Genomic DNA, 26,485 nt, shown 5'->3' with positions numbered 1-26,485 from the left:
TTAAGAATTAAGTTAGATGATGTTTAAAAAAGAAAAACACATCCTAAAGTTCTTGGTACAAAATAAGTGTCAGTAAGTACTCATTCTTCATCTTTCTACTTCTCATCTTTCTTATTAATTGCCCATGCCCTCAGGATACATTTGAATTCAGGGAGAGCAACGGAAAGTAGCGCTCTTATTATTTTTGGGAATTTTTATTTTATTCCTGTTCTAAAATAATGCAACTCTCCCATATGCCCATCCTTTCTTCTCTCCTTGTCTTGTTTATCCCTACTATTTCATTGCCTTCACCGTACTACAGATTCAAAGAGACAGATAAGTAAGGAGGATGAGGTCAGCAGGGTCTCAGGCTGTGGTTAGTGAGAAGGGAGAACTTGTTCTCACTCCTTTCTAAGCAAAATAAATTGAGAGAGAGAGAGAGAAAGAAAGGGAGTTTATTGAAAATACTGTGTTTAATGCAGATGGTATATTGAATCATTCTGCAGTTTTCTTTCTTTGCTTAGCAATGTTTTTGAGATCTAACATGTTGCTAGATGCAGTTCATCCTTTGTAATTGTTATGTAGATTGCCATGATGTGACTCTGCCACATTTTATTTACCCATTTCTCATGTGATAGACAGGAAGACTTTTGTTTTTGTTGTTATAGGATACTTAGCAGGAGCGTCGTGTGTGTGTGTGTGTGTGTGTGTGTGTGTGTGTGTGTGTGTGTGTGAAAATTTACTGAGGGTTGATTCCTACAAGTTGAATTGCAGAATCGTAGGTTATTTATATTTTTGTTTTTAACAGATACTTCCAAATTTCCTTCCTGTACTATTTACTCAATATTTTTCTTGAGGTTGTCTTAGGTCTAATATAGTTATCTACTTCAATTTCATCCTGAGTAGCGATTACTGTGAAACCATGGGTTTGATGTGCTAAGTATGCATTTTCTAATACATATTAAAAGGGATAGCTATCAAAACAAAATAAACTTGCCTGTGTTCAACCAAAAATAAATAAATAAATAAAATTTAAAAAGAAAGGGAGAGACAGAGCACACTAGTTTCTTGGCATTGTTAAAAATAGATTTAAAATCAAAGGCTTCTAGCTTTTAACCTATATGCAGCTTTGTCTCTGTTTAGTCATCTCTTAATGAATGTTATAATGCTGATCCAGAGATAGGGAAACTTTACCTGTAAAGTGACTGTAAATATTGTAGACTTTGTGGCAACATTCTGCTTCATGGCCCCTTTTATTTTTTTCTATAGCTCCTTAAAAATGTTAAAACCATTCTTAGCTTGAAAGCTGTACAAGTGGCGGACGGTAGTTTGCTGGTTTATGTGTATTAGACATTCCTATTGTACAATGTTGAGGAATCGGATGAGATAATGCATGTGAAAATATGTTGTGAATCATGCTATAGATAAGTGATATTATTATTAATGATAATAATTACCCCTTGTCATTTTGAGGGCAACACAAAGGTCTGAGGGAACTGGACATAGGTAAGGTTAAGTTTTGATGAAGGGAATGATAAAGGAATGTTTTGAGTCTTGCCAGATGAATTTGGCAGGCAACATTATTTTCCAGGTACTACCAGCATAAGACCCTACCACTTACACCATGAGCAAGGCAAGGTACACCAACACACACATTGTTCACTTCACAATATTTTTCCAAATCTAACCTTAGCAAGAATAATCTGGCTGCTTTGGAATTAGAGAAAAATGGCATAAAATCAACAGTCATAATCCTCCGTAGCCAGGATGGTGATATACTTTGACTTCTTCATAATCTGATTTTAACATAACTGTTCAGTAAACAATTGAAGTAAACTTGAATTTCCAAGTTCCTAGTTTTAACTTTTATTTGTCTTTCAAATGAATATTATACATTAAAAAGTGAATGATTATATACTCTGAGTCTTCACTGCTGCATTTTAGTGAACATAAAAAGTAGGAATTATATCTAGACTTTAAAATACTTTATTAATCATAATATTTTCTAGTGGGAAAAAAAGAAGGTCTTTTCCCTGACTTAAGTCTTGTTTTTTTTTTTTTTAATGTTGAGCCTTCTTTTAATTTATTTATTTTTTATTTTTGGCTGTGTTGGGTCTTCGTTTCTGTGCAAGGGCTTTCTCTAGTTGTGGCAAGCGGGGGCCACTCGTCATCGTGGTGCGCGGGCCTCTCACTGTCACAGCCTCTCTTGTTGTGGAGCACAGACTCCAGATGTGCAGGCTCAGTAGTTGTGGCTCACGGGCCCAGTTGCTCCGCGGCATGTGGGATCTTCCCAGACCATGGCTCAAACCCGTGTCCCCTGCATTAGTAAGCAGACTCTCAACCACTGCACCACCAGGGAAGCCCTTAAGTCTTGTTTGATTCAAGTTCATTGACAGTTATTTATCACTAGTAAATTTAAAATTACCCTAATTTTATTACTTCATAGTCCCTATGAATTTAAAAGGATTCTTAAAATAATAGCATAAATAGTCTGTAGAGCCCAGGGTCTGAGAGGTTTTGCAGATTCGTGACTCACTGAGACAATTAGAGGTCAACAGATCGCGTCTCCATCTGCCTGCAGAATTTCATCCACTGACGCCATTTTGAGAAGTGCTGGCTTGACGCCATTTTGCGAGGTGCTGGCTCAATGATGGATAGTCTCTTAGGTGTGGGAACACCTGTCCCATAAAGCATTGTTGAGTTGTAATTTCACAATATCTCTTAGTCATGCCTAAATCTGGAAGCAAGTAATTAAGTAACAAATGTCATGCATCACAGAGCAAGCTGGATAATCATGTTAAACATATTGACGAATTCTCTAACTTGACTATTTGATGTAAAGAAGGGAGCATTGAGTCAGCTGGTGAGGCATAGGCATAGTAAGACTGTTACATGAAGTTAAAGGAAAGGGGAAAAAAAGCACTAGAACTTTCCGCCACAACCCACAGACAGAATCATATCAATAGAATCTGATAATAGAATAACAGCATACAAATCGGAAGCACAATCTTAAAAATGTATTTATGAGTCACAACTTACTCACATTTCTCGTAAGAATTACTGATTTCAATGACTAACGTTAAAACTTTTAAAATGACATTGAAAATAAAAGAAACTTTTTTTTAAATGTAAAATGAAAAAATAACTAAACTGGGTTACCACACATTCCCATCTTTGAAAGGCATTAAAATTAACTTGTGTGAAATCAGGTCTACCTAAGAGGAAAAAACACCCTTTGGAGCCATATTCAGTTCCTTTTGGTCATCCTTTTCACCACGTTACATCTATACCATATCCCACAGATTCTGCCTCTAATGGTGACTGCCATTTAATGAATATTGTTGTGCCAGGTACAGTTCTATCCACTGGGGCAGAATAGGAGACAAATGGAAGATATCCCTTTTCTCACGGAGCTTAAATTCTAAGGAGGGAGAGATAATTAACAAATAAAGAAATAAATACTACCTCACTTGGTGATCACAATAAGGAAAAATAAATAAAGGGTTGGAGACGACTGGGGTTGAGGTATATGAAGGTGACTGTATTTTACCAAAGTCCGTTATTGAAGGTCTCTATTGGAAGAGGAACATTTTGAGCAGAGACCAGAAGGAAGTGAGAGGGGGTCATGCCTGTGCCAGGGAGCAAAAGCATTCCTGGCAGAGGGAATATGGATCAAGGCTCTGGGCTAAGAGTATGACTGGGACGTTTGAGGAAAAGCAAAGGGCCAGTGAGAGTCTGTGTGATGAATGAGGGGGAGATGAGGGTCATGGGTAGGAAGAGGTGAAACCATATGAAAGGCCTTAAGGAAGACTTCGGATTTTACTCTGGGATGCAGGAAGCCTTTAGTGCCCCTTCCCACTTCAGACCCCATCGGGACCCAACATGGCAACATACCAATAAGCTACTACGTCATGTCTTGTCCCCTGGCTCTCCTTCCTCTATTGCATATTTACTTTGCTACAGTATCTATCTTTTTTTAAACCCAGAACTTAAACTATTAAATATATCCCACTGTCTAAAGCAAAACAAAATTCTTGGTCCAATCATTGTCAGGGAACTCGAATCTATACAATCAGAATCCCTGAAGAAAACAGACTGTACAAACCAACTGGGTAACATAGTAGAGCTTAGTCCTGGGACCAATTACAAAGGTGTGGATAGGGTTTAGGACTTGCATAAGAGATAGGACAGTACCTCGGTATTAGCAACTGCGGGGAGCCTTATCTCCTGTTATAAGTTGAATTGTGTCCCTCAAACAGATATGTGAAGTACTAACCCCCTGTACTTCAGAATGTCATCTTCTTATAACAGAGGCAAAGATTTCAGTGATGCTTCTACAAGCCAAAGAATGCCAAAGATTGCTAGCAAACGCAAAAAGCTAGAAGAGGCGAAGAAGGATTCTCCCTTACAGATTTCAGAGGGAGCATGGCCCTGCTGACAGCTTTAGTTCAGACTTCTAGTCTCCAGAACTATGAGACAATAAATTATTGTTATTTTAAGACTTCCTGTTTGCAGTATTTTGTTATAGCAGCCCTGGGAAACTAACACACCTCCTCTTGATCTGAAGGAAGAAATTCTCAGAACCCAGAGATGATGGCACCTATGGCCTTTGATAGAGGGGCACAGACAGCATGCAGCATGCAGGGAACTGGCAGATCGAGAGCTAGAAAAATAAACACACCAACTCTCTGGTCACCTGCCAGTGCCTTCCCTTGGGTGAGCAGCTTTGGAAGGCAGAGGGTGGTTGAGGACATTGATGTGTGCCCCTATGCATCAGCCTCCAGAGGCAGAGAGGGTAGACAACAGCAGAGAGTGGATCTAAAGGACAAATAGAACTAGCCAGTACAGAGTCCCTAAATACTTTTGTGTCAGCTTATCTTTCTTGCCTCCCCTCCTGTCCTTTCTCCATGCATCACATATGATCAGACACCCAGGACCACAAGCTGCCACCCAAGGCACCATATGTGATCTGCCATCATGTTTGCTCATCTAGTCCTCCTACTGAAATGTTTACTATCCTCACTAACTTCTCCATCTGTAAGAATCTAATTTATCTTCCAGGCTCTTCATAAAACTTTCTATGACCCACCAAGGCAGAAATCCCCCCTGCGTTGCAACTCCCATAATCCTGAATTTACGGTTCTCTACCATCCAGGCGTGGATTGAGTTACATTCACCATTTATACACCTTATACATTTCACAACTGTGTACACAAAATAGGGATTAATGTCTATTAGTTAAATTGAAAATGATAATTTTAGTATTGAAATGAACCTTAGAGTCATCCAGTTCAATCTGCCCATTTTACAGAAGTAAAAACTGAGGCCCGGAAATAGACAATGGCAAAATACGACTACGATACAGATATTAAATTACCCAGTCTTGTGCTTTTTCTATTATATAATTATGGAATAAAACATTATTCTCATAAGGCTTATAATAACAACTCCAAAGTCTTATAAGAAAAAATAAAATATAAATGAGTTAAGAATTTGTGAATAAAAAGCTTTTTAAGATACATGCTGAGAAATTTTTTAAAAGTATTTGAGAAAATATTTTGTGCTTTATTGATTCCACAGTGTTTGAGAAACAGCTTGTGGTATTTAACATCCTCCAAAGGCAGCTGGGTTCTCCCATTCCAACTTGGTAGCAAGTGTGTTAAGGGATAAATAGATAAAATTATTTGCCATAATTTAAAAATAAATGTAACTGAATGGCTTAAACTGTCAGCTTAGAACATTTCAGAATCATTTAATATTTTCCTAGATTTTGTCAAGTGAAATGTCAAAATGAATTTCAAGCACCTCATAAATTAAAAGGGTCACTTAATTATCTATATTTTCTGAGACAATCAACTTTCTTGTGTGCCAAGAACAAGGTCATGAATTTTCTCTTATTCTGTTTTTATATTAAACTTGTCTTATTCTTGCCTTAGTGGATACCGTACCTTCTCAATGACATCTTTCTACTTGGGGAAATGGAAACTCACAAAAGTTAGTCGATTTCCATTTTTGCAGTGGTGTATTTCAGGAAGTTCCCATGACCACCCTCAGATTGAATAATTCTCTAGAAGGACTTTCAGAACTCAGCAAAAATGTCTACTCACAGCTATGGTTTATTACAATGAAAGGACACGGATTCAAATCAGTAACAGGCAAAGGTACGGGCAGGGTCCAGGAGAGGCTGGTCATGGGGCCACCAGTTGTCTCCTTCCAGTGGAGTTGTGTGGACAGTGCTTATTTCTCCCAGCAATGATGTGTGACAACATGCATGGAATTTTGCCAACCACAGAAGCTCATCAAACCTTGCTATCCAGGCTTTTTATGGGAAGTCAGTGATGTAGACATGGCAGACCATGCAAGTGGCTCAGCTTAGTTCCCAGCCCCTCCAGAGGGCAAGCTGATACCACGTGACCCAAGGACACCCTCCGCCACCCCATACATGACATTGTTAGCAAAGACTCTGTGGCATGGTTTATGTGAGGTCTAAGGTCCTCACATAAACAGAGAGACTCATTCCTGTAGTCAGGGCCTATACTTACCTTCCAGGAGCTGGCAGCAAAGACCAAAACTTTTCTTAGGCAAGGTTAATCCTTTATGACATAGGTGTCTCATACATTTAAAATATAAATCTCTAAGAGGTTAGCATCTTGATCCTGTTGTTTCTGCTCTATACCTGTGGTTTCCACCCTGAGGTTCCAAACTTTCTCAGATTGTGGCACCCTCGTGTCTCAGTTATTTTTCATGGTGCCCTTTAATTTAGGCAAAAAGAAATTCCTAATAGTAATTAGGTTCAGACAACTCAATAGCAGTAGTTTACATGGTGTCCAACAGGTAATGCCATGATTCCCTGAAGAATTCTAAATATCCTAAGAGTTTTAATAAATTAGAAACTAGGAGTTTACTGCTGTGCCTCAAGGCCCCTTGGCACACAATTTGAGAACCATAGTTCTATATAACAATTAAGTCACTACAGAAGATCATTTTTTCATGGTTTCTTTCCTTTAAAAATGTTTTGTTGAGAACTAAATATGTGTAGAATGCTAGGAACTGGGCTTCCACATATAGCTAAGATATGCTCTGGCTCTGGACAGCTTAAAGTGTTTCATAGATGTTATGAAGTTAAAAATGAAGGAAAATTTGGGGAACAAATTAGTAAATTGAGTTTTCCAAAGTTTGACACAGGATCTAATAGACTTTCAGGAAATGGTTGTTGGACTGAATTGTAACACAAATGGGAGGAATTGCTTACCTTAACTATCACGAGTGTACATGCAAATAACATCTATTAACACCAAATCTATTTCCCTGTTCATTAGGATGAAACTGTTTCACTCTTTAAAAAAAAAATCTTGTTTTTCTCTTTTGTCCATTATAAAAGCAACATAATGTTTTAGAAATTTTAGGAAATGAAAAAAAAATCATAACCACATCACCCTTATACAATAACTCCTATTACTTTTGTACTTATTTTATCATATACATCCCAGCACAGCTGTAATCATATATATTAGATTTTTCTTGTCGTTTTTCACTTAACATAGTTTTGTAAGCACTTTGCCATTGTTCTAAATAAATCTTCTCTAAGTTACCTCTTACTTCTTCCCTAATTTGGAAGAGATTTGCTTTTCCTTTTGCTAAGAAAATCTCTACTCTTTTCAGAATTAAAGTGTCATTTTGTAAAAGTGCATCTTCAGTTCTGTTACACTGATGTTTGATTACCCTTTAGTTTGGACAAAATGATTTCCTTTACTGTGAATTACTCAGCAAGGAGGTACTGGGTACTGAGAGTTGTATAAGAAGAGATTTATCTTGCTCTTGCTTACCGAACCAACGAGGCATTCCAGTCTCAGGGCCAGGGAAGAGCCAGGCTGTAAATTTTTCTGACTCCTGCTATAAACAAAGCCTGTCAGGAGGAGGCTGTGACTTGACACCCCTTTCAGAAAGGGAAGCGGGGAAACAGGGAGAACAGAATGCATCTCTCTCTTTGTGTCACTCTGTACCTTGGGAAGAGGAGACCAGGGATTTCTAGATGCAGAGCCAGGGTTGACATCTTTCTGGTAAACCAAAGCCACCATAGTAGAAACTCTAAGTTGCCTTTAAACTCCAAGGTGACTTTTTCTGTGAGGAGGGAACGGGCTTTTCTCAGGTCAAGAAGAGTCGATCTTGCACTATTAGTGGATCTCTTCTTGTCTTAATTCAAAGAGCTTCCACAGTGAGGGCTGAAAGATGGGGTTTCCTTGGCACCGTATTCATTTGGGAATGAGTCTGGGGCACTCAAATAAGTGCACCTGTATTTAGGTGCACCTGTATTTAGGAAATGAGGAATTGGTATCATAGACTTAGAAGTATTACCTATGACTGAGGTTACCTTCGAGTATTTTTAGAGCATTACTGTCACTAGAAGAGGTAATGAGGAAATTTTTTAAAAAGATGAGGAAGGAAAGCTGTTAGAACCATAACCTCAGGAATAGAGAACCATAACATGCGATGCTAAATTATATATATCCAAAGGGAATTGACAGTTAATATTTGATTTTTCCCTTTTTATCTAAAAGAATGTGCTCATTAATTTAAAAGTAACATGTTATTTACAGCATTTTTAATTTTTAAAAATCTCCTTAGAAGGATTAGGGATGTAGACTCTCTCATACCATCACTGTTAATGGGGTTATAAACTGGTGCTAAGTTTCTCTGATATGTGTGCCAAAACCTCAAAATTACATCTACTCTTTTGAGCATCTATTTAATTTTTAGGACTTTATGCTATGGTACATTAGGAATGTACACAAAGGTTATAATACATATTCATATATATTAAATGTATGTTTTCTTAAAATCATAAATAATCTACTTTTTTAAATAAAATGGAATTAGTTAAATAAATTGTGATGCATCTATATAGTAAAGTTCTATATTGTCACAAATCATGATGATATACAGATATCTTAATAGTGTGAAAAATGGTCAGGATATATTACTAATTTTAAAAATGTAGGAAAAGGAGCATATATCATTTGATTTTTTTTATACACACAGATGTAAACAGTAGAATGAAGTTTATCAATATGTTAAAGTAGTTTAAGTGGTTATTTTGGGTAGTGGATAATAAAGTTCTTCCCTTCCTTTCTTCCTTCCCTCCTTCCCTCTCTCCTTCTCTCCTTCCTTTTTTTTTTTTCCCCTTCCTCCCTTCCATCTGTCTTCATTTTCCTTCCTCATCTTCCTTTTTATTCTTGGTTTCCTCTGTTTTCAAAGCATTTGGGCTTTAATTTTATAGTTTGAAGGAATATACTGTTTCATTTTATTTTTAACCTTATATCATTTGGATTTTCCTTAGGAAATTTGGGTGGAAAAATAAGCGAAACAATTGTGTTGTACTAATGCCCCTTTTCCTTAATGATTCCAGGTTCTCTCCCTCCATGGGTGAAGAGGAGAGAAAATAGGAGAGTGAGGACCAACATTTCACTGTGTCTTTCAGAAGCAGACCTAGAAATTCATTCCACTGTTTTCATTCCTCTTCAGGAAATGAATTAAAAAAAAATATATATATATATACACACACACACATATATATTTGATAGTTGAAGGACTGATAGGAAAACAAGTCAGGTATTTGCTGTATAATTATTTCATGGTATTTAAACATTATGTATTTTTTCTCCACAACAGTTGTGAAGAAATCCGCTTTACCTTTAGTATGTAAAATTAAAATTATTCACAGTTTTTCTGAGTTTTCATAACACTTTTAAATAAATTAATAAATCTAGGCTCTTTAATTATCGAATTAAAGTCTGAATAAAAATTTTCCAGGGAAGCAAAAACAAGTCATGCTTAAACGCCAGGATAGGAAAGTTGGTAATAGAAAAAATAACGTTCAGTAATGACCAAAAGTAATTGACTATGTCAATTCTCAAACTTGACATTGTCTTCAGTATTCGAGTCTTGGTTTTAGGGAATGTGCACAGCCCATTGCAAATTACAAAACATTGGAAGTTGAAACTGGTAGTGACAGAATATTGGTGATAGCGTTTATACTGTACTAACAACTGTATACAGCCTGACATGGAGCAGATGGTCTGAGTTTTGAGAATATTAAGCTTGTGTCAGATAAGTGAAATTTTTGCTACAGTAACTATATTTTCAACCCATTTTTTTTTAATGAATCATATCAGTACAACTATCATAGGTGCTTCATGTGTTTCATTTTAGGGGAAATTGATAGTAGGATCATCATATTAACTTTGCATTTTAATTCCATGTTACTGGTGTCCCATGGGTCCCAGATTGAACACCAGGGGTGCTGGGCCCAGGATTGAGGCAAGTCTGAGTCTGTCTGGAGGCTGGAGATATGGCATGCCATGGTTCTATTTTCACAAACACCAGATGAATCCTATGGGGAGGAAGTCATGGTAAGGAGAAGGGCTGCAGAGCTATAGGGCAGCCTTCAAAAATCCCACCAGTGACTTGATTCAGTGTCGAGGAAAGCCACTTTCAGTGAACCAAATCTGAGGGATAAGGAACAAAATGGTGGGCACTGCAAGAACAAGTTCTTGGAACACCTACGGCAAATGTGTGTGGAGGAGGGAGTCCCCAAACTATGGGAAGACCTTGAGGGGTTTGATTCCTAGAGACACTGTGGAGATATACTTTTTTGTATCCATTATGGTTACCCTGGTCTTACTCTCACTGTTGTCACCCAGAAAACACGGATTACTTTTATATCCCTTTAGAAAGAATAGAAAAGTAGTTAACAGATGGCATACAAAAAAAGACACAGGGCTGCCCTGGTGGCGCAGTGGTTGAGAGTCCACCTGCCGATGCAGGGGACACGGGTTTGTGCCCCGGTCTGGGAAGATCCCACGTGCCATGGAGCGGCTGGGCCCGTGAGCCATGGCCGCTGAGCCTGTGCGTCCAGAGCCTGTGCTCCGCAACGGGAGGAGCCACAATGGTGAGAGGCCCGCGTACAGCAAAAAAAAAAAAAAAAAAAAAAAGACACAAACATGTAGGCTTCTTATCCCTGCCTTTAAAACAATAAACACTAGGATCATTTGGAAAAAAAATAACAGTTACTAGGAAATCAATTAGCCAAGGTGAAAAAAAAAAAAATCTCTAAATAGCATTTAATCTTCCAAGTAAGAATTCTTCATTCTTGGGTCAGACTGATCAATGAGGTGGGCATTTAGACTTATTGATTAGATTCATCCATTTGTGGTGCCGCTGAACATCAGACATACATGATGGACATGTTCTTTGGTGCTACCCTCCTTTCTTCGTACTGCATAGTCATCTTTCTAGCATTTGTTATCTGATTTGGAAAATATTTTAGAACAACCCAATATCAACTTCAAGATAAAAATTTCTACACACTTCACAGCTCCTTCCTATTACATGAATGTGTAAATTGAATTCCCTCTCGATGAAAAAAACAAAGGTTGGCTTCCCAAAAATGTTTTCATTGGCTTTAGGGAACTAACATGCACCAGTCTGGGTGACTAATACTTCCTGGAAAATAAAGATAGATCAACACATAATTAAGCTCTGGCTCAACTATAATTGTTGTCTTGGAAACGGTTTTGGGGATAAATATGGTTGTGCTAATGAAACTTTTCATGATTTCCAACGATCCGGTTTATTAATTAGGCCAGACCATCTTACTACCTTAATGCTACCCATTTTGGAATATTCAAAGGGTTAAAACAAAAAAAAAAGTTCCTATGAGGACATCGAAAAGGAGGAAAGGGGGATAAATCTTAAATTCATTATTTACCAGCTCTCATAAGGATTCTAGTTAAAGGAGTAGGTTAAACGTGCTTTTTGGCACTTTTGTGGGTTTCAAACATCCTTCCTACCTCATTAAGCAGAGAGCAGAGAGTTGTATACACAGCATTTTGAACTAATAATTCCTAGCGTTAATTCTCTGAACTCCCTCTTTGGAGGATTTAAAATTGGACGAACGCAAGAGAAACAAGCGAAACCAAAATCCTAACTAGCCAGGGTTTTCTAGTTCTAGCTTTCAGTAAAGAGGAGTTTTGTAGGAAGTTCTGCTCAAAGCGTAGCCCGAAGGGCAGCCTGCCGGCTCTGGAGGGTTTAGTGGAGGCCGAGCGTGAACCCCGGGGGCGAGAGCGCATCCTGGTCTGAGATCACACCCACTCGGGGTGTGCGTGAGTGAGTGCGCGGTGCCCGCGCGCGTGTGTACGTGTGGGGAGGTGTGTGCCAAAGGGGTGGGGTGAGGGGCGGTGAGGAGGGCGCTAGGTGAAGCGCGAGGAGCGGGAGCGGGAGGTCGCGCGCTCCGGCCTCTCCCCCAGGGGCCGCGGCGGCTGGCTCGCGCTCCGGCTGCCCCTCCTGGTGCGCGCCGCGGCGGCGCCACAGGCCCCTCGACCCTTTGACCACCGCCCTCCGGCCGCCCGGCCCCCAGCGGGGACCGGCGATGGCGCGGGACTGACGGCCTCCTCCCTCCGGACCCTTCTGTCCCTCCAGGGGCTCCCGGGGGCCGCGGCGCCGCCCCGACCTGCATGTGGGGCGGGCGCGCCGGCGGCCAGAGCGAGCGGCCCTCGGCGCCCCCGAGGCGGTGCCCGGCCGCGCGGGAGAACCAGGAGGACGAGGAGGAGGAGGAGGAGGAGCAGCGGGCCGGGCCGGGCTCCCCGAGCGCCGCCGCCCGGGAGCACGGGCTCCCCTGAGGGAGCTCGGGGCGTCCCAGCCCCGGAGGAGGGACCCGGAAGCAGAAGCGGAGCCGCGAGTCGAGCCGAGCCGCTGCCCCCGCTGCCCGCCGGCGCCGGGTGGGGGTCCCGGCGGCTGGATGGGCGGCGGCGGCTTCGGCCGCGGGCGGCTATGGGCGAGGAGCAGAGCACGGTGAGCGGCAGCGGCGGGCCTCTGGAGGCGCGGACCCCCCCTGGCGGCGCCACGGGCCACCCCGAGCCCCCGAGGCCGCCGGGGGACAGCACCGGGGCGCCCGGGCCGCGCGCCTCCTCCGCCGAGCCGAGCGGCGACAGCTGCGGAAGCGACTCGGGCTGCGCGGACACGAGCGTCCCGGAGCCCGCGAGAAGCCGGGGGGCCCCGAGCTGGAAGAAGAACCAGGCACCGGCGCAGCCCGCAGGACTGGCCTACACCGGGCCCCTCAACCCCCAGGCTTTGCAACAGCAGCTGGCAAAGGAGGAGGAGGAAGCGAGGGACCGAAGCGAGAGAGGGGATGAACAGCAGGAGGCGCCCCCCGGCGAGCAGCCGGAGCCCCGGACCCGCGTCGGGGCCCCAGACGGACTGGTCCTGGACGTGCTGGGCCAGCGGCGCCCGCCCCCCGCCAAGAGACAAGTCTTCTGCTCCGTGTTCTGCGTGGAGAACGACCTGACCGAGGTCCCCTCGGCGGAGCGGCTCTCGCTGCCCGCGTCGCCACCCCGGGCTCCGCCGGTGACCAACCCTCCCAGCACCCCCTCCTCCTTCCCCAGCCCCCGGCTGTCGCTCCCAGCGGACACCCTGTCCCCCGACGGCGGCAGCATCGAGCTGGAGTTCTACCTGGCGCCCGAGCCGTTCTCCGTGCCCAGCCTGCTGGGAGCTCCACCCTACTCTGGCCTGGGTGGGGTCGGGGATCCCTATGCGCCCCTCATGGTGCTGATGTGCCGGGTGTGCCTGGAAGACAAGCCCATCAAGCCCTTGCCCTGCTGCAAGAAGGCCGTGTGCGAGGAGTGCCTCAAAGTCTACCTGAGCTCCCAGGTAACCTCAGCCCCTCTGTCCCTCCCCTGTCCCCCATTCAGCATTCCAAATCACTGGCCAGGAAGTCCAGCTCGCCAGCTCCCTGCTCACAGGAAGAGGTGATGAACACCCTTATGGAGGACCTCTGTCAGTTTCTTACATCTCGGTTGTTGGTTTAAGTGTGTTTGTCTTCGCTGGTTAACTTGACTGGAATTTAACTCTGCTTGAGCTTCGAGCTTTGATTGGCAACCATAGAAGGAACAGGGTACAAGTGAATTGCCTTCTGCTATTTCTTTTATTAGATTGCAGGCAAGGAGCTTGCTCAAAGAGGAGGGCAATGAGAGTGCCTCAGAGGCCTGGTATCCCAGAAACTAACAAATAGTGGGCAGAAAATAAATATGTATTGAGTTGGTGGAGAGAAGAGTTGCAATGAATGATACCGAATTTGAAATTTTGCTCCATTTAGATAATCCAGAAAAAGTGTTACTAATTTATTTATTCCTTGGCCCTGGTCCGCTTTTCAGTTTCCTTTTTCTCAGTTAAGTTGAAGTACTTTTTCTCACTGAAGTTTTATGCCAGCAGAGTGCTTTATTTCTCTGAGAGGGAACAAAACAGAAAGAGCGAAACAAAGCAAAGCAAGGCTAAGAGGCTTAACAAAACAAGTGCTGGTGAAACTTTCCTCCTCAGCTCCTTATTTGAAAACTTGTTTTTTTTCTTGGAAAGTTTAAGAGTGCAGTAGACCGGCTTTCCTTCCCTGGTGGTGAATGCGTCCTTCCCGCAGTTTTCAGTCTGTTATGTTTCTGCCAGTGTTTTGCACAATCCGGAATGCCCTTTGATCCCATGTCTGATTCTCCGACGCCTATTCATCTTTCAAAACTCTGGCTGTTCAGGTGCCAACTTTTCCGTGAAGCCTTACCTCACCCTCCAGGCCACTGCTTGTATACTTTCAAAATACTTCTGCATGTCTTGCATGCACTGAGGTTGTTCCATATGTGTCTGTTTGTCCGGCTAGACTGTATGGACAGGGTTTTATAGCCCCTGTGTCTGGTAGTTTCATGTTGGTATCCTTTCCCATAATAGTGTTGAATAACATTGGCTGAAGCGGACTGAAGAGGATTTCACATGGTGCAGTTGCTCTGTGTATTGTGGCTAATCCATGCTTGTGTCTAGACTGAAAGTGTGTAACGTGCCCAACGGCAAACGCAAAGGGGAATTTAGACAGAATGGAATGTTACACAAACAGTGACTTGGCCAAGATGGCTGAGATTATCCAAACGCCTGTGAGAGACTATGATGTCTCTTTCATGCGTTATCGGCAGACAGATGCTTGAAAAAGGAGGAAAGCCTGCTGCCTATCATGTCAGTTTCTATGACATCACTGTCAAACAGCCCAACAGATACCGGTGCCATCCATGTGCAAAGCCCTGTGGTGGGATTCAGACATTCCCAAGGTATGGGCCCTGCTCCAAGGAAGTCCCCTGCTGTGTATACAAGGTGTGTACACAAGAACAATGCAAGGTAGCATATAATAAGATGTAAGCGGAGTAACAATATCATGTAGCACTTCCTCTTAAGGGCTGGATACAGATGCAGTGGGTTTAGAAATTCAAGGGAGGTGGTCATTATAGGTTGGGGTACTCTGCAGTTTGATTCCTTTAAGGTGGGCCCTTTCCCCAAAGCAAAATTTTTTTTGCCACCATAAGTTAGTTTTAGGAAGTCAGTGTTTTGATTTCCAGTGGAGAAAGAGAAGGAATAGGGGTGGGGAGTGGAGGGTGGCAAGGTGAGTGAAGAATCATTGCCATGCACAACTGGGAAAAGCTCCTCTGAAGTAACGTAGTATCTGAAGGTTGTCGGCAGTATTTAGGATTGTATGTATGTTCCTGACCTTCTTCTGAAGTATTTGGCAGAATTTCAATAAAGAAAAAATACACTTTATTTGAAATAATAAACAACAACAAAAAGATGAATCATGCAGGCCAGGCATGCTTCCACTTCAGGGCTTTGTGTGTATTGTTCCTTGAGCCTGGACTATCCCCCTGGAGTTCCCCCCACCCCCCATTCCCTTGCTTACTCCTTCCCCTTCTCCCTCTCAGGTCTGTATGCAGATGTCACCTGTGTGACCTTCACTGACCACCTGTTTGGTGGTCACCCAAAGTTGAGCCTCACCCCCCACTCTAGATCTCCTTTCCAGCTATTTATTTTCTCCCTAGTGATAAAAATATTCTGCCTTGTACTTATGCAGTTGATTTCCATGAAGACAGGAGTTTTCACATGATTTATTCCCTACTGTGGCTTTAGCACCTAGAATGTTGTCTGACACATACAGATGCTCAACTAATTAGTTATTGAGTTTATGAAGAGCTGAGCGACAAAGAGAGGATGAAACTGCCCCCAGAAACCACGGCTAGAAGGAGGTGATCTGCTTGAGCACTGAATTCTACTCTGAGATTCTCGATGTTTAAGACAAAAGACAAAGACTTAAAGTAGACAAAAATAATAGGTTTGCTAAGTTTGTTATTAAACTTAGAATTAAAGAGTTTTTAAACAAACTTTCAGCTTATACAAAAATGGCATTTCTTTCACTTGGATAAAACTAGGCCTGTGGTTATAATTCTGGTCTGTGTTAATGATTAGGTCCCTTCTACTTAGAGTCTGTGTTTCCACATCACTTAACCTCTCTGTGTCTTAATTTCCTCATCAATGAAATGGGATTGCAGACCATGATCTGTAATGACACACCAATTCTAAAGCAAAACAAAATCAAACTGCAGGCCTAGTTTGACAACAAATCAACTGTTTTGTTGCATTACTGAACCAGGTCAAAGGGCATGGAGAGTGCCCTCTTTCTCATTTTATAAGGCATTTTGGTTTTGACAGAAGTAAATCTGTCAAGCTTGAACGTGCAAGACTCTTTTAAGACCTTTTAAAGTAAAATGATATATTTGAAATAAAAAGTTATTAGTGACTTTTTCATCTTTTGGATCTGTGCCAAATAGTGTATTATTTAACATCATTTAAGAAAACAAAGCAGAGTCCCTGTTAAGCATTTTATGCAGACATTAAAAATGCATACTAAATGTGAGTTGGAATATTGCCTGGTTAAATTAATATTCTTCTAAAAGGAGATGCTGAGTTCTTTCAAAGAAGGTACAAAGTTGGAAGACAGGAATGCAGGTTTTTAGATCATAAATCTTATTTCCATTAGTGCCGTGGACTGAATATGTGGCAAAGGCTGATAGATAGGTGTCTTCATTATTTCAGTGCAGACATAGCAGGGTGGTGACTCAAATACCTCCATACTGTGTTTTAAAAATAATAGTTTTAGTTTTTCAAAACATAATTCTTCTTCAGTTATCACTGTGACTGGGGCTGTTGGAGAATCCTTCTTAGTGGAATGACTTTACTGGCCGATGGGTATCATCCAGTTTCCAGTTGCCATGGTGAAGGACTGAACTGATACATTATAATCTTTGGCACTTACATAGGGGAGTTACTTAAAGGCTGTAGAGTACCATGACGGAGATAGTGGGAGTTTAACTGGTTTGTGTTGCCTGGGTACATAAATCTTTGGTACATAAATTTTAGAAGTACGTTTCCTAGTAAGCTGTGTGTGCACGTATGACCATGGCTTAGAGCGCACAGTCCCGGGGATGTCTGCAGTCTCCTGCAGGTCGCAGGGCCATTCTGAGTACTGACCTCAGCTGGTTTGGCCTTTACCACGTTTTCTAGGAGGAAAGATTGTTGCTTTCCTTGTTTCATAGAATGATATTGCGCTCATTTCAAAAAATCCTCCACAGGTATCTTTCTTTTATGATTTTGCTTTGAGACAGTAAAATCTGTTATGATGCGAAATATTAATATTTAGTCCTTTACGTAAAGAAAGAAGAGAATTGGGCATCCTAAGGGCTTTCTAAAGGTAAGGGCTGTTGCCGCTTTCATCACTCTGCTTCAAAGTGCTCGCGATTGGCAGATGCTGACTTGGAATGTATACACCTGTCAAATGAGTATTAATAGAGACAAGCAACACATTTCTTCTGCAGTTTGTGAACAAAACAGCTGCTAGATGGTAATGTCCTAGAATGACTGTCTACCATAGTCACCCTCGAATCAGTGACCTAGGGATGAAAGCTTCTGTATCCTATTATTAAACTCTGAGTCATCCAGACTTTTATGGGTAAAAGTGTAACCTACTTTTTCCCTTTAAACCTTAAAACAACCTGGGTAGTTTTAGAATCTGTCCTGTTCAATATGGAGTTTGCATGCAGCCGTCTTCACACAGGTGATTTACAGATCCTATCATGCCAGGTGTGATTTTGGTAGTCTTAAAAATGTGAAGAATAAAAGAGACTGAACTCTGTTAAATCACTCTGGGAATTTGAAAAGTGAGAATTCAGGCATATGTAAGCTTTTTTTGTGTGTACAGAATGAGTGTGTGTGTGTGTGTGTGTGTGTGTGTGTGTGTGTGTGTGTGTGTATTGGGGGGCTGTGGTAACATTTGCTTTTATACCTTCCTGACTCATGCACTTACTTATTTTCCTCTTCTGACTCTTTAATGATATCTCGTTTAATAATTTCTTCATTTCTCTTTAATAATTTCTTTTTTCTCTTACTTTTCAAAATTTGATTTTAAGTAGCACTTTATTTCTGCAGAGGAATCAATCCCCTATCAGGGGCTCATCTCTGGGCCAGCAGGACCTGGTCCAGGCACTGCCTGGGTGTCTTCCTTCCCGTCGCTTCCAGCATCTGGAGATGACGACGCCACGTGGAGAAACCCTGCATTGTGCTCCATTGCCTACAAGATCTCAAATAACATGACTAGTACTACTTACCTCATGCGTCAACTGAAACCTTTACAGTGGTGATTTTTTCTTTTTTCTCCTAGAGTAGATAGAGCTCAGCGTTTACACTTGAAGGCTCTTCCTTACTCCTCATATGAGAGACGGCAAAAGGAGAACGTTAGGACTTCAGCTCCCAGCTTTTCATTAAGAGTTTGTGATGGGGTTGTAGACAGATACTTGAGTCATAATTTCCTATAATTAACTTTTTCATTTGTTAATATACCATTTACGCATTTAACAAACATTTATTGAGTACCTGTGTGGCAAGGACCATGAGATAATCTTTAAATGTATTAAATGCCCCCAAGGAGCCATCTTAGAGACTAGTTGGCAGTGTTTCTTCCAAGCTTTGTCTTCCAAGCATAAGTAAGCTTTTCTTTAAGTTTTCAGACAGCTGTGGGTCTCCCCTCTTCTGCTTCCTTTCTGGGAGGATTTTCTTAAGCCGATTCTGGAATACCAGTTAACCTTTTAGTAAGCATATTACTATTCCTCCTATTATGTTTATTTCAAAGTAATAAATCCACTCATTACTTTTTTCTTAATAAACATATTTCTCAGAGTTCTTTGTAATTGTGATAAATAGAATATTAGTTAATACTTTGCTTCTTTCAAAATATTTATTACCTTTGCTTAAAAGAAAACATAATTTTGCTGTTTGTTTTGGATCATTCATGACAATGTGGCAAATCTTGAAAGTTATGATACTTTCAAAGAATTGGTTTTTTTTGTTTAAATTCAGTGTCAGAAGGGTTTTATGTGATAAACGAAATGAACCTTCCCAAATCAAGTTCTGTCTTAAAACAAAAATTCAGTGTCTGCAGGACAATAAATTCCTAGAATAATATTCTCTTTCAATGTTATCAGTACTATTTGCCCTATCAATTTTGGGTAATTACACTTGAGTTTCCACAAATAATAACTACCATTAATTGAACATCTATATTCCAAGCATTTTTACACATTTCATTATTTAATTTTAATTCCCTTACATATTAAATACTTATTACATATGAAACGCTGTTGGAGGTGTTGGGGATACAGAGAACAGTAACAGATAAAGCCCCTTACTCCATGGAGTTTATATACTAGGCTGGGGAGAGGTTGATAATAAAATAAGTAAATTATTTAGTATATTAGGAGATAATAAGGGCTATAGAGAAAGAAAAACAAGGGACGGGTGATAAGAAATATTGGGGAGGAGGTTTTTCTTTATATATTTATAGTGTTTTTAGGAGTTGTCAGGGAGGGTTTATTTTACAAGGTGACTTTTGAGCAGAGATCTTTCTGACGGCCGTGAGAGAGCAAACCATGAGGATATCTAAGGGAACAGCAAGTATAAAGTTCCAGAGACAGGAGCATACTTGGGGGGGTTCCAGGAATGGCAAAAAGATCCATGCGGCTGAAGCATAGGGAATGAGGTGGTGAGCGATAAGAAGAAACCAGCAGGAAGAGTGGGAAAAGCTGATCGGAAAGGGCTTTAAGGCCATAGAGAATTTGCGTTTCCTCTGAATGAGATCGGAAGCTGTAAGATGATTTTAAGCTAATCAGATATGACTTTACCTTTATGAGAAAGTACTCTGGCTCTCTGTGGACAATATACTATGGGAGTCAAGAATGGAAGTAAAAAGACCAGTTAGAAGACGATGGCAGTAAGCCAGAGGGGAGGTGTGACAGTTCAGACTAGGGTGATAGAGGTGAATATGGTTTGCACTGGTGGAATTTTGAATATATTGTGACAATAGAGCTGGCAGAATGTGCTGATGATTGGGTGTGGGATGAGAGAAAAAAGAGTCCAGGATGACTCAGGTTTTGAGCCCAAGCAATTAGAAGAATGGGTTTGTCATTTAATAAGGTGAGGAATACTAATACTGTAGGAGGACTAGTTTTAAGGAGAATCAGGAGTTCATGCTAAGTTTGAAAAGGTATTTAGACATTCATGAAAGGATGTTGAATAGGCAGTTGGTGTGTGGCATTCAGCAGAGCGATCTTAACAGAAGATGTAAATTTGAATATTTTTGACATATAGGTGATATTTAAAGCCATGAGACCAGATGAGGTCACCTGGGGCATGATAGTTGATAGGGAAGGATTGAGGACTGAGTCTGGGCCTACCAGTGTTTGCTGATATATAAAGTCTGGGATGTATGAAAGAACCAGCAAAAAGTCTGAAAGGGAGAGGGCCAGATAGGCAAGAAGAAAACCAAGGCAGAGTAGTTACCCAAAGACCAAACAAAGGTGATGTTTTAAAAAGGAAAGAGTAATCATTTTTGTCTAATGCTTCCGATAGTTTCAGCAGGATAAAGATTAAAATTGACCACTGGATTTCCCAACAAGGAGATTATTTGTAAGTGTGAACAGTGCTGTTTTCATTGGCACTGGTGGGGTTGGCTTTCTGATTAGAATGGGTTCAAGAAAACAGGAACAGCTCAATTTCTGTACTGTAGGTAGCAGAATGTTATGTGAGGAAACTCAAGGTTAGAGAGATTAAATAACTCGCCCTAAATCACACAGCTAGGAAATGGCAAAGGTGGGATTTCAATTCAGGATTTGGCTCTAAAACCCAAGGTCTTTTTACAGTCTTTGCATTTATTATCTTATTTATAGGTTAAATATATATTTATTTCATTTTTCTTTTAAGTTTATATCCATATTGTACAGAATCACAAGTCTTCCAGTCCAAGAAGAAACTTAATTACATGTTTTGAGGAAGTGGAAGTCTCTTGCCCAAATTTAGATCCAGAGGAAGATTTCTACCAAAGTCAGCCTCATCGTCGTGTACGAAAATCAAGAGGAGTGTAGAGGAGCTATGACTTGACTTACTATTAAGTTTTAATGGCAGAAAACGGGACGTTTTCTTCCTGATTCTCTTGGCCATTCCTTTTGTTTCCGTTTGAGCTTTTTCTTATGTTACCATCTCTTAATGTTGGTGTCTACATGGTCCTATATTAAACCCTCTCTCTCCTCTCCTCACACTGTGTACTAGTAGTGGGGTCATGTCGTCCACTCCCATGGTTTTAGGTAACACCTATATGCTCTTGACTTCCAAATCTTTGTCTCTAGCCTGGATGACTCTTCTCACCTGCAGTACCAGGTAGCTGTTTGTCTCCTCGACATTGCCACCTGCATGTACCACAGCCACCTTAAACCTCTCGGGATGAAATCTCCCTTTCCTCCTCTTCCTTCCCACACCCCTAAAGCTTTGCCCTTCCTTTGGGCTTCCGTGTTTCCATCAGTTATACCCAGGCCAGAAACTTGGGCATCGTCCCTGAATTCTTCCTCTCCCTCACCCCCCAGATCTAACTAATCACCTAGTTCTTTCAGTTCTACATCCTGAAATTATTTTTATATTTTCTCAACTCTACTTTTCTTCATTTCTACTGGCATTTGCTGAGGCCTCCACCATTTCTCTCCTGGATTCCAGCCACAGCTTCCTGCTTGGTCCTAGTGCTCCAATCTTGACCATTTCCAGTCTGTCCTTCACACTACAGTCAGCATTGTCTTATAAAATGCACGACTGGTCTTAGCGTTCCCCTTCTTTGCCTTTCAGTCTGCTGTTGCTTGTAGAATAGAATCTAAACATGATTTACATGTGCCTGAGTGATCTAACTCCTGTTTACCACTCTTAACTTTGTTTCTCATCAAGTGCCTCCCTAAGCCTTTAGCCATATTAAACTTCTTTTTGTTCCTTGAGCACTCTATGACTCTCTTAATTATGATCCTTTAGTTTAGTGACATTAGGTTCTGTCTTGGGGGGGGGGCTAGTTTTTTTCCCACACTCCCCCAAACTCTGTTTGCCTCTTTCACACTGATTCATTCTTCTAGTCTTAGCTTAGCCATTTCTTCCTTTGAGAATTCTTCTTGACCCCCTATATCTGGATTAAGCATCCTTTCTATATTCTGTGACAACGCTTTGACTCACTATAAGATTCTTCTCATTTCACTATATTTAAATCACCTGTTTCCTGCTCTATACTCCCATTAGACTGTAAAGCTTGATGCATGCAGAAATCTTATTCATTTTTTTGGATTGATTTCTTAGCTCTTGGCATATTGTACACATGAAATGAGTATTTGTGTAGTGGACTTACGTAGTCTATAAATAATTAATAAATCAGATGCTAGTTGTCAATATACAGAGTATGAGAATAGATAGCCAAGGTGGTATTTAAAATGAAAATCTCAACATTTCATTATCTTGCTTAAACACCTACAAGACCTTCCCATTGCACAAAAAGATTCCAGTTCATAACACTGATGATGAGGTTTGGCCTCTGCTCTCTTCAGTCTCTTTGTCCCTCCAGCTCTATATCAGACGTGTATCAGGCGTGTAGCCTTCTCTCTGTTAATTTTCCTCTTCTTTCAGATGTCAGCCATCCTTGAGTCTCCAGACTGAATCATTCCTGCCGTTTATGCTTTTAGAGTCCTTTTTACTCTGCAGCCATTGTATCTTTATCCCCTTTTGTAATTATATGTTTGTGTGATTATTTGATGTTTGATTAATTATCTCCCCTTCCCCACTATTATTTGAGCTGCTTTTATAACTAGCATTTAGCATGAAGCCCAGAATGGAATAGGTGCTCAATAAGTATTTGTTAAAAGACTGAGTGAATGATTGACAGTAAATTATAGTAAGTTTAGGTTGGTAGGAAAAATAAGGTAGGATTTTGAAGCTGAATTTTTGATATTTTATTTCACAATAGATTTAAATTTTTAATGCAACAGAATGCTATGGCCTGAGTCTTTATCGTGGCATCCCACCTATCACTGAAATGCTTCTTTAATTATAAAACCTATTCTGGTTACTATGTCTTCTGCTTAACAAATTCCTCCGGAACCTGGGAACTTAAGACAACCATTTTTTTTTTTTTTTTTGATCATGGCATGTGGGTCAGGAATTTGGGAAGGGCTCAGCTGGTCAGTTCACACTTGGGGCTTCTCATGCAGTTGTAGTCAGATGTCAGCTTGCTCACTTGGCTGTCAGCTGATGCTGGCTGGCCTTTGTCAGGATACTCAGCTGCAGCTGTGTACAGAAGTGCCTACATGTGGCCTTGACAGCAAGATAGTCTCAGGGAAGTGGGCTTCTTACATGGAGGCTGGCTTCCTCTGGGGCAAGAGTCTCAAGTAAGCCAAGTGGAAGCTGCGTGATCTTTTCTGACTTAACTTTGGAAGTCACTCAGCATCACCTGGGCAAAGCAGTCATAGGCTGCCTAGATTCAAGGGGAAGAGACTTAGACCTCAACTTTTTTTGTGAACATGTAAAAGAATTTGGGGCCATATTTTTAATCCACCACACTACTTCAGACAAAAATCAGGAATGTTGTGAATTTAGGTAGTAAAGGTTTTGAGCCTGAATTTTAATTTGTTTTTTTTTAAATTTCATGTCTTTTCAATCATTTAATTATATATTTCCTATTCATATCACTATATTGATTTTCTCCTTTGGTGTTGTGGGGTTTTTTTATCCTTGAATAATTTAACAATAAAGCTTCATTTAGTTTTAAGTAAAGCTTACATAAAAGTTGTTCCCTTTTAAAATTAAATATTTTAGATAATTCCATTGTAACTGAAATATCTTGAGATCAGGGTCAGCTTCTAATTATTAACACCACTTAAAATTATTCTACATAATGTAATTTCCATTATATCAAAACTTTAGCTTCATTAGAGGTTAAAATATTATTTGAAAAGATTGAATACCTTGCTGAATAAAGAGAGTTGATGTAACAGATAGTTTTTGTAGTCCAGGGATATTCTATACAGAAATTATATTATATTTAATGATACCTAAGAATTAACCACCCTAGTTAACCTTTGTTAAATTGACCCACTGTTGGTTTTTTATTGTTTATGATATTCCAATTTGGCTGGTTTTATCATTTGATTAGCGTCCTCTCAAATAAGTAAGCCTTGCGTTTCCAGAACCAAATGTGTTGTGCTCAGAAATCTCTTCCTTGTTGAGGATATGTGCACCCTGAAACAAAGGAGGTGTATTGCTTTTATGGTGGGTCTTTTTCTTTTCCCCCAGCTGAGGTAACTAAATTCTGTGCTTATGCATTCATGTGAATGACTGATCCCGTTTTAAATCTTTCTAAGCTGTTTGCCTCAATGATATTCTCTACTGTAAGATTCAGAGGCTAATTATAGGCTACCTAGCAAATTACTTCCCTTTTTGTGGTGTTGATTCTTGCCTTATTTCCTCACTTGATTATTGGACATATTCAGTGTTCCTGAATCTCCAAGATGTAAGAGGCAAGTTAGATCACCGCAGCTTTTTCCTCTGGTTGCTTAACAATTTAAAACAGCAGGTAAAATAAAACAATTGATCATAGTGTTTCACTAGTGTTTTGTTTCCTTTGATAATGCCATTTTTCCTAATGTTTACAGTTTAGTTTATTATTAGTTTAAGTCTAAGTAGAGCTGTTGGGTCAAATCAGAAATGACTTGGATATGGCTAGATCTTAGTGTACCATGTTTGTATGAGCATATGACCTCGGTAGGGAAAGTGAGTTTCTTTCATTAGTTCCGTAGAGAGTAGGGGGGTTTTTATTCTTCTGCTAGAGATGCCCTTGGTGGGAAATGATAGGTGCAATCCCAAGAGTTCTAATTTAATCCTGCTTTTAACTAGTCTTACTATTAACTTTAGTGTTTTTTTTTCTTATATTACCATTTTTCCTCCTCAAGATTGTTTGTTTGTGAAAGAAACATTTTGAAAATAATAGGCTCCTAAAAGTAAAAGAAATACTCTGTGTGTTCAGTGTGCTGGTGCTTTACGTTAAAACTCTGTGTGTGTGTGTGTGTGTGTGTGTGTGTGTGTGTGTGTGAACGTCTCAAGTTTATTTGTGTGTTACAAGAAGATTATTTGCTGATCTTGATTTGTAAAAATCTGAGTATAGTCATTCAGGTAAATTCATGTATTTCAGGTTTAGTTTGAATCAACCTAAAATAGATGTCCCTTGAGCTTACCTTTTTTCTGTTGTTAGTTTTTAATATGTCACTTTGTGAGTCACTGAGGGCTTCACCCTTAGGATAAAGGGAGAGTTTAGAGGAATGCTTGAAAAGAAAATATTTGAAACAATAGTAATTCTTTTCCCAAGAGTTTGCTTCCTTTTTTTTTTTTTTTTTTAGGTTTTAGGATTTCTGAAAAATACTGTTTGTCCAGATATACTTTTCTCTTCAAAAATCACTACAAACTTACAAAATTTGGAAATAGAATTTTCAATCTTGCTTGAAAATTACGCAAATGAATTGCTTCAGAGAGTTTTGACCCACTTGTTTAAAAAATAGCACTTTATGATCAGCTGCAAGAATAGTTGATTGACATTAGGGAAGATGTACATCTACTAGCTGAATTTCATCAACAATCTTTGAATACTTGGTAGATGAGATGTAAAAATAAGTATAATGATTTAGTAAGCCCAGGCAACAGCGTTTTTTTGTTTTGTTTTGTTTTGCCTCTCTTGTGTCTATGTGTGGTGCTTTTTCAAGCAATATATCAAAATAAATTGAACATAGACCTTAGAGACTCAGTGTCACTAAATGCTGAACAAAGATTTTTAAAAATAAGAAAGCTGGTTCTAACACATTGCTTTCACAATTATTATTCATTCTATTAGTGATGATAAGATGTTTTGTATCATTAATACAATAAGATTCAGATGTTAAAAAAATCACTGCAACTTTTGGATTCTTTTGGCTTGTTATAGTCTAGATGGATTGGACAAAACCTTGTTGGTTTGCTCAGGGTGCTAATGAGGTCAAGGTAAAGCAGGAGGTCTCATCACAGGCTGGTTAAGGACACTGATCTGGGACCATAACCCTACCCTTAACCCTGCACAGTCACATATAAAGTGTATGCTTCTGCTCATAAGACTGTAGCTGAGACAAGATGGAAGGATTACTATTAATCATCTCATCACCACTTCTGGAAAAACACACGACCAAAAAAGTTCTACTAGATAATTAGTGAGTTGCAGAGACCTTTATAT

The 26,485-nt window shown here is 40.4% G+C and overlaps 1 protein-coding gene across 2 annotated transcripts in view; it reads left to right on the top strand.

Moving 5' to 3' along the window:
* Positions 1 to 12,242: 12,242 nt before the first annotated feature.
* RNF217 (ring finger protein 217) overlaps positions 12,243 to 26,485 on the top strand; it is a 127,907-nt gene continuing 113,664 nt past the window's right edge. The window contains exon 1 of one of the 2 annotated variants that reach the window (XM_067702199.1): positions 12,243 to 13,683. In XM_067702199.1, the coding sequence (XP_067558300.1) occupies positions 12,808 to 13,683 (876 nt within the window). In that variant the 5' untranslated portion in view covers positions 12,243 to 12,807. The remainder of the gene's footprint in view (positions 13,684 to 26,485) is intronic. The other variant, XM_067702198.1, reaches the window with a different exon arrangement.

This window comes from Pseudorca crassidens, chromosome 13 (assembly GCF_039906515.1).
Source record: "Pseudorca crassidens isolate mPseCra1 chromosome 13, mPseCra1.hap1, whole genome shotgun sequence".
NCBI lineage: Eukaryota > Metazoa > Chordata > Mammalia > Artiodactyla > Delphinidae > Pseudorca > Pseudorca crassidens.
Note: the sequence above shows the minus strand (reverse complement) of the source record. Positions and strands in the feature narration are given on the sequence as shown.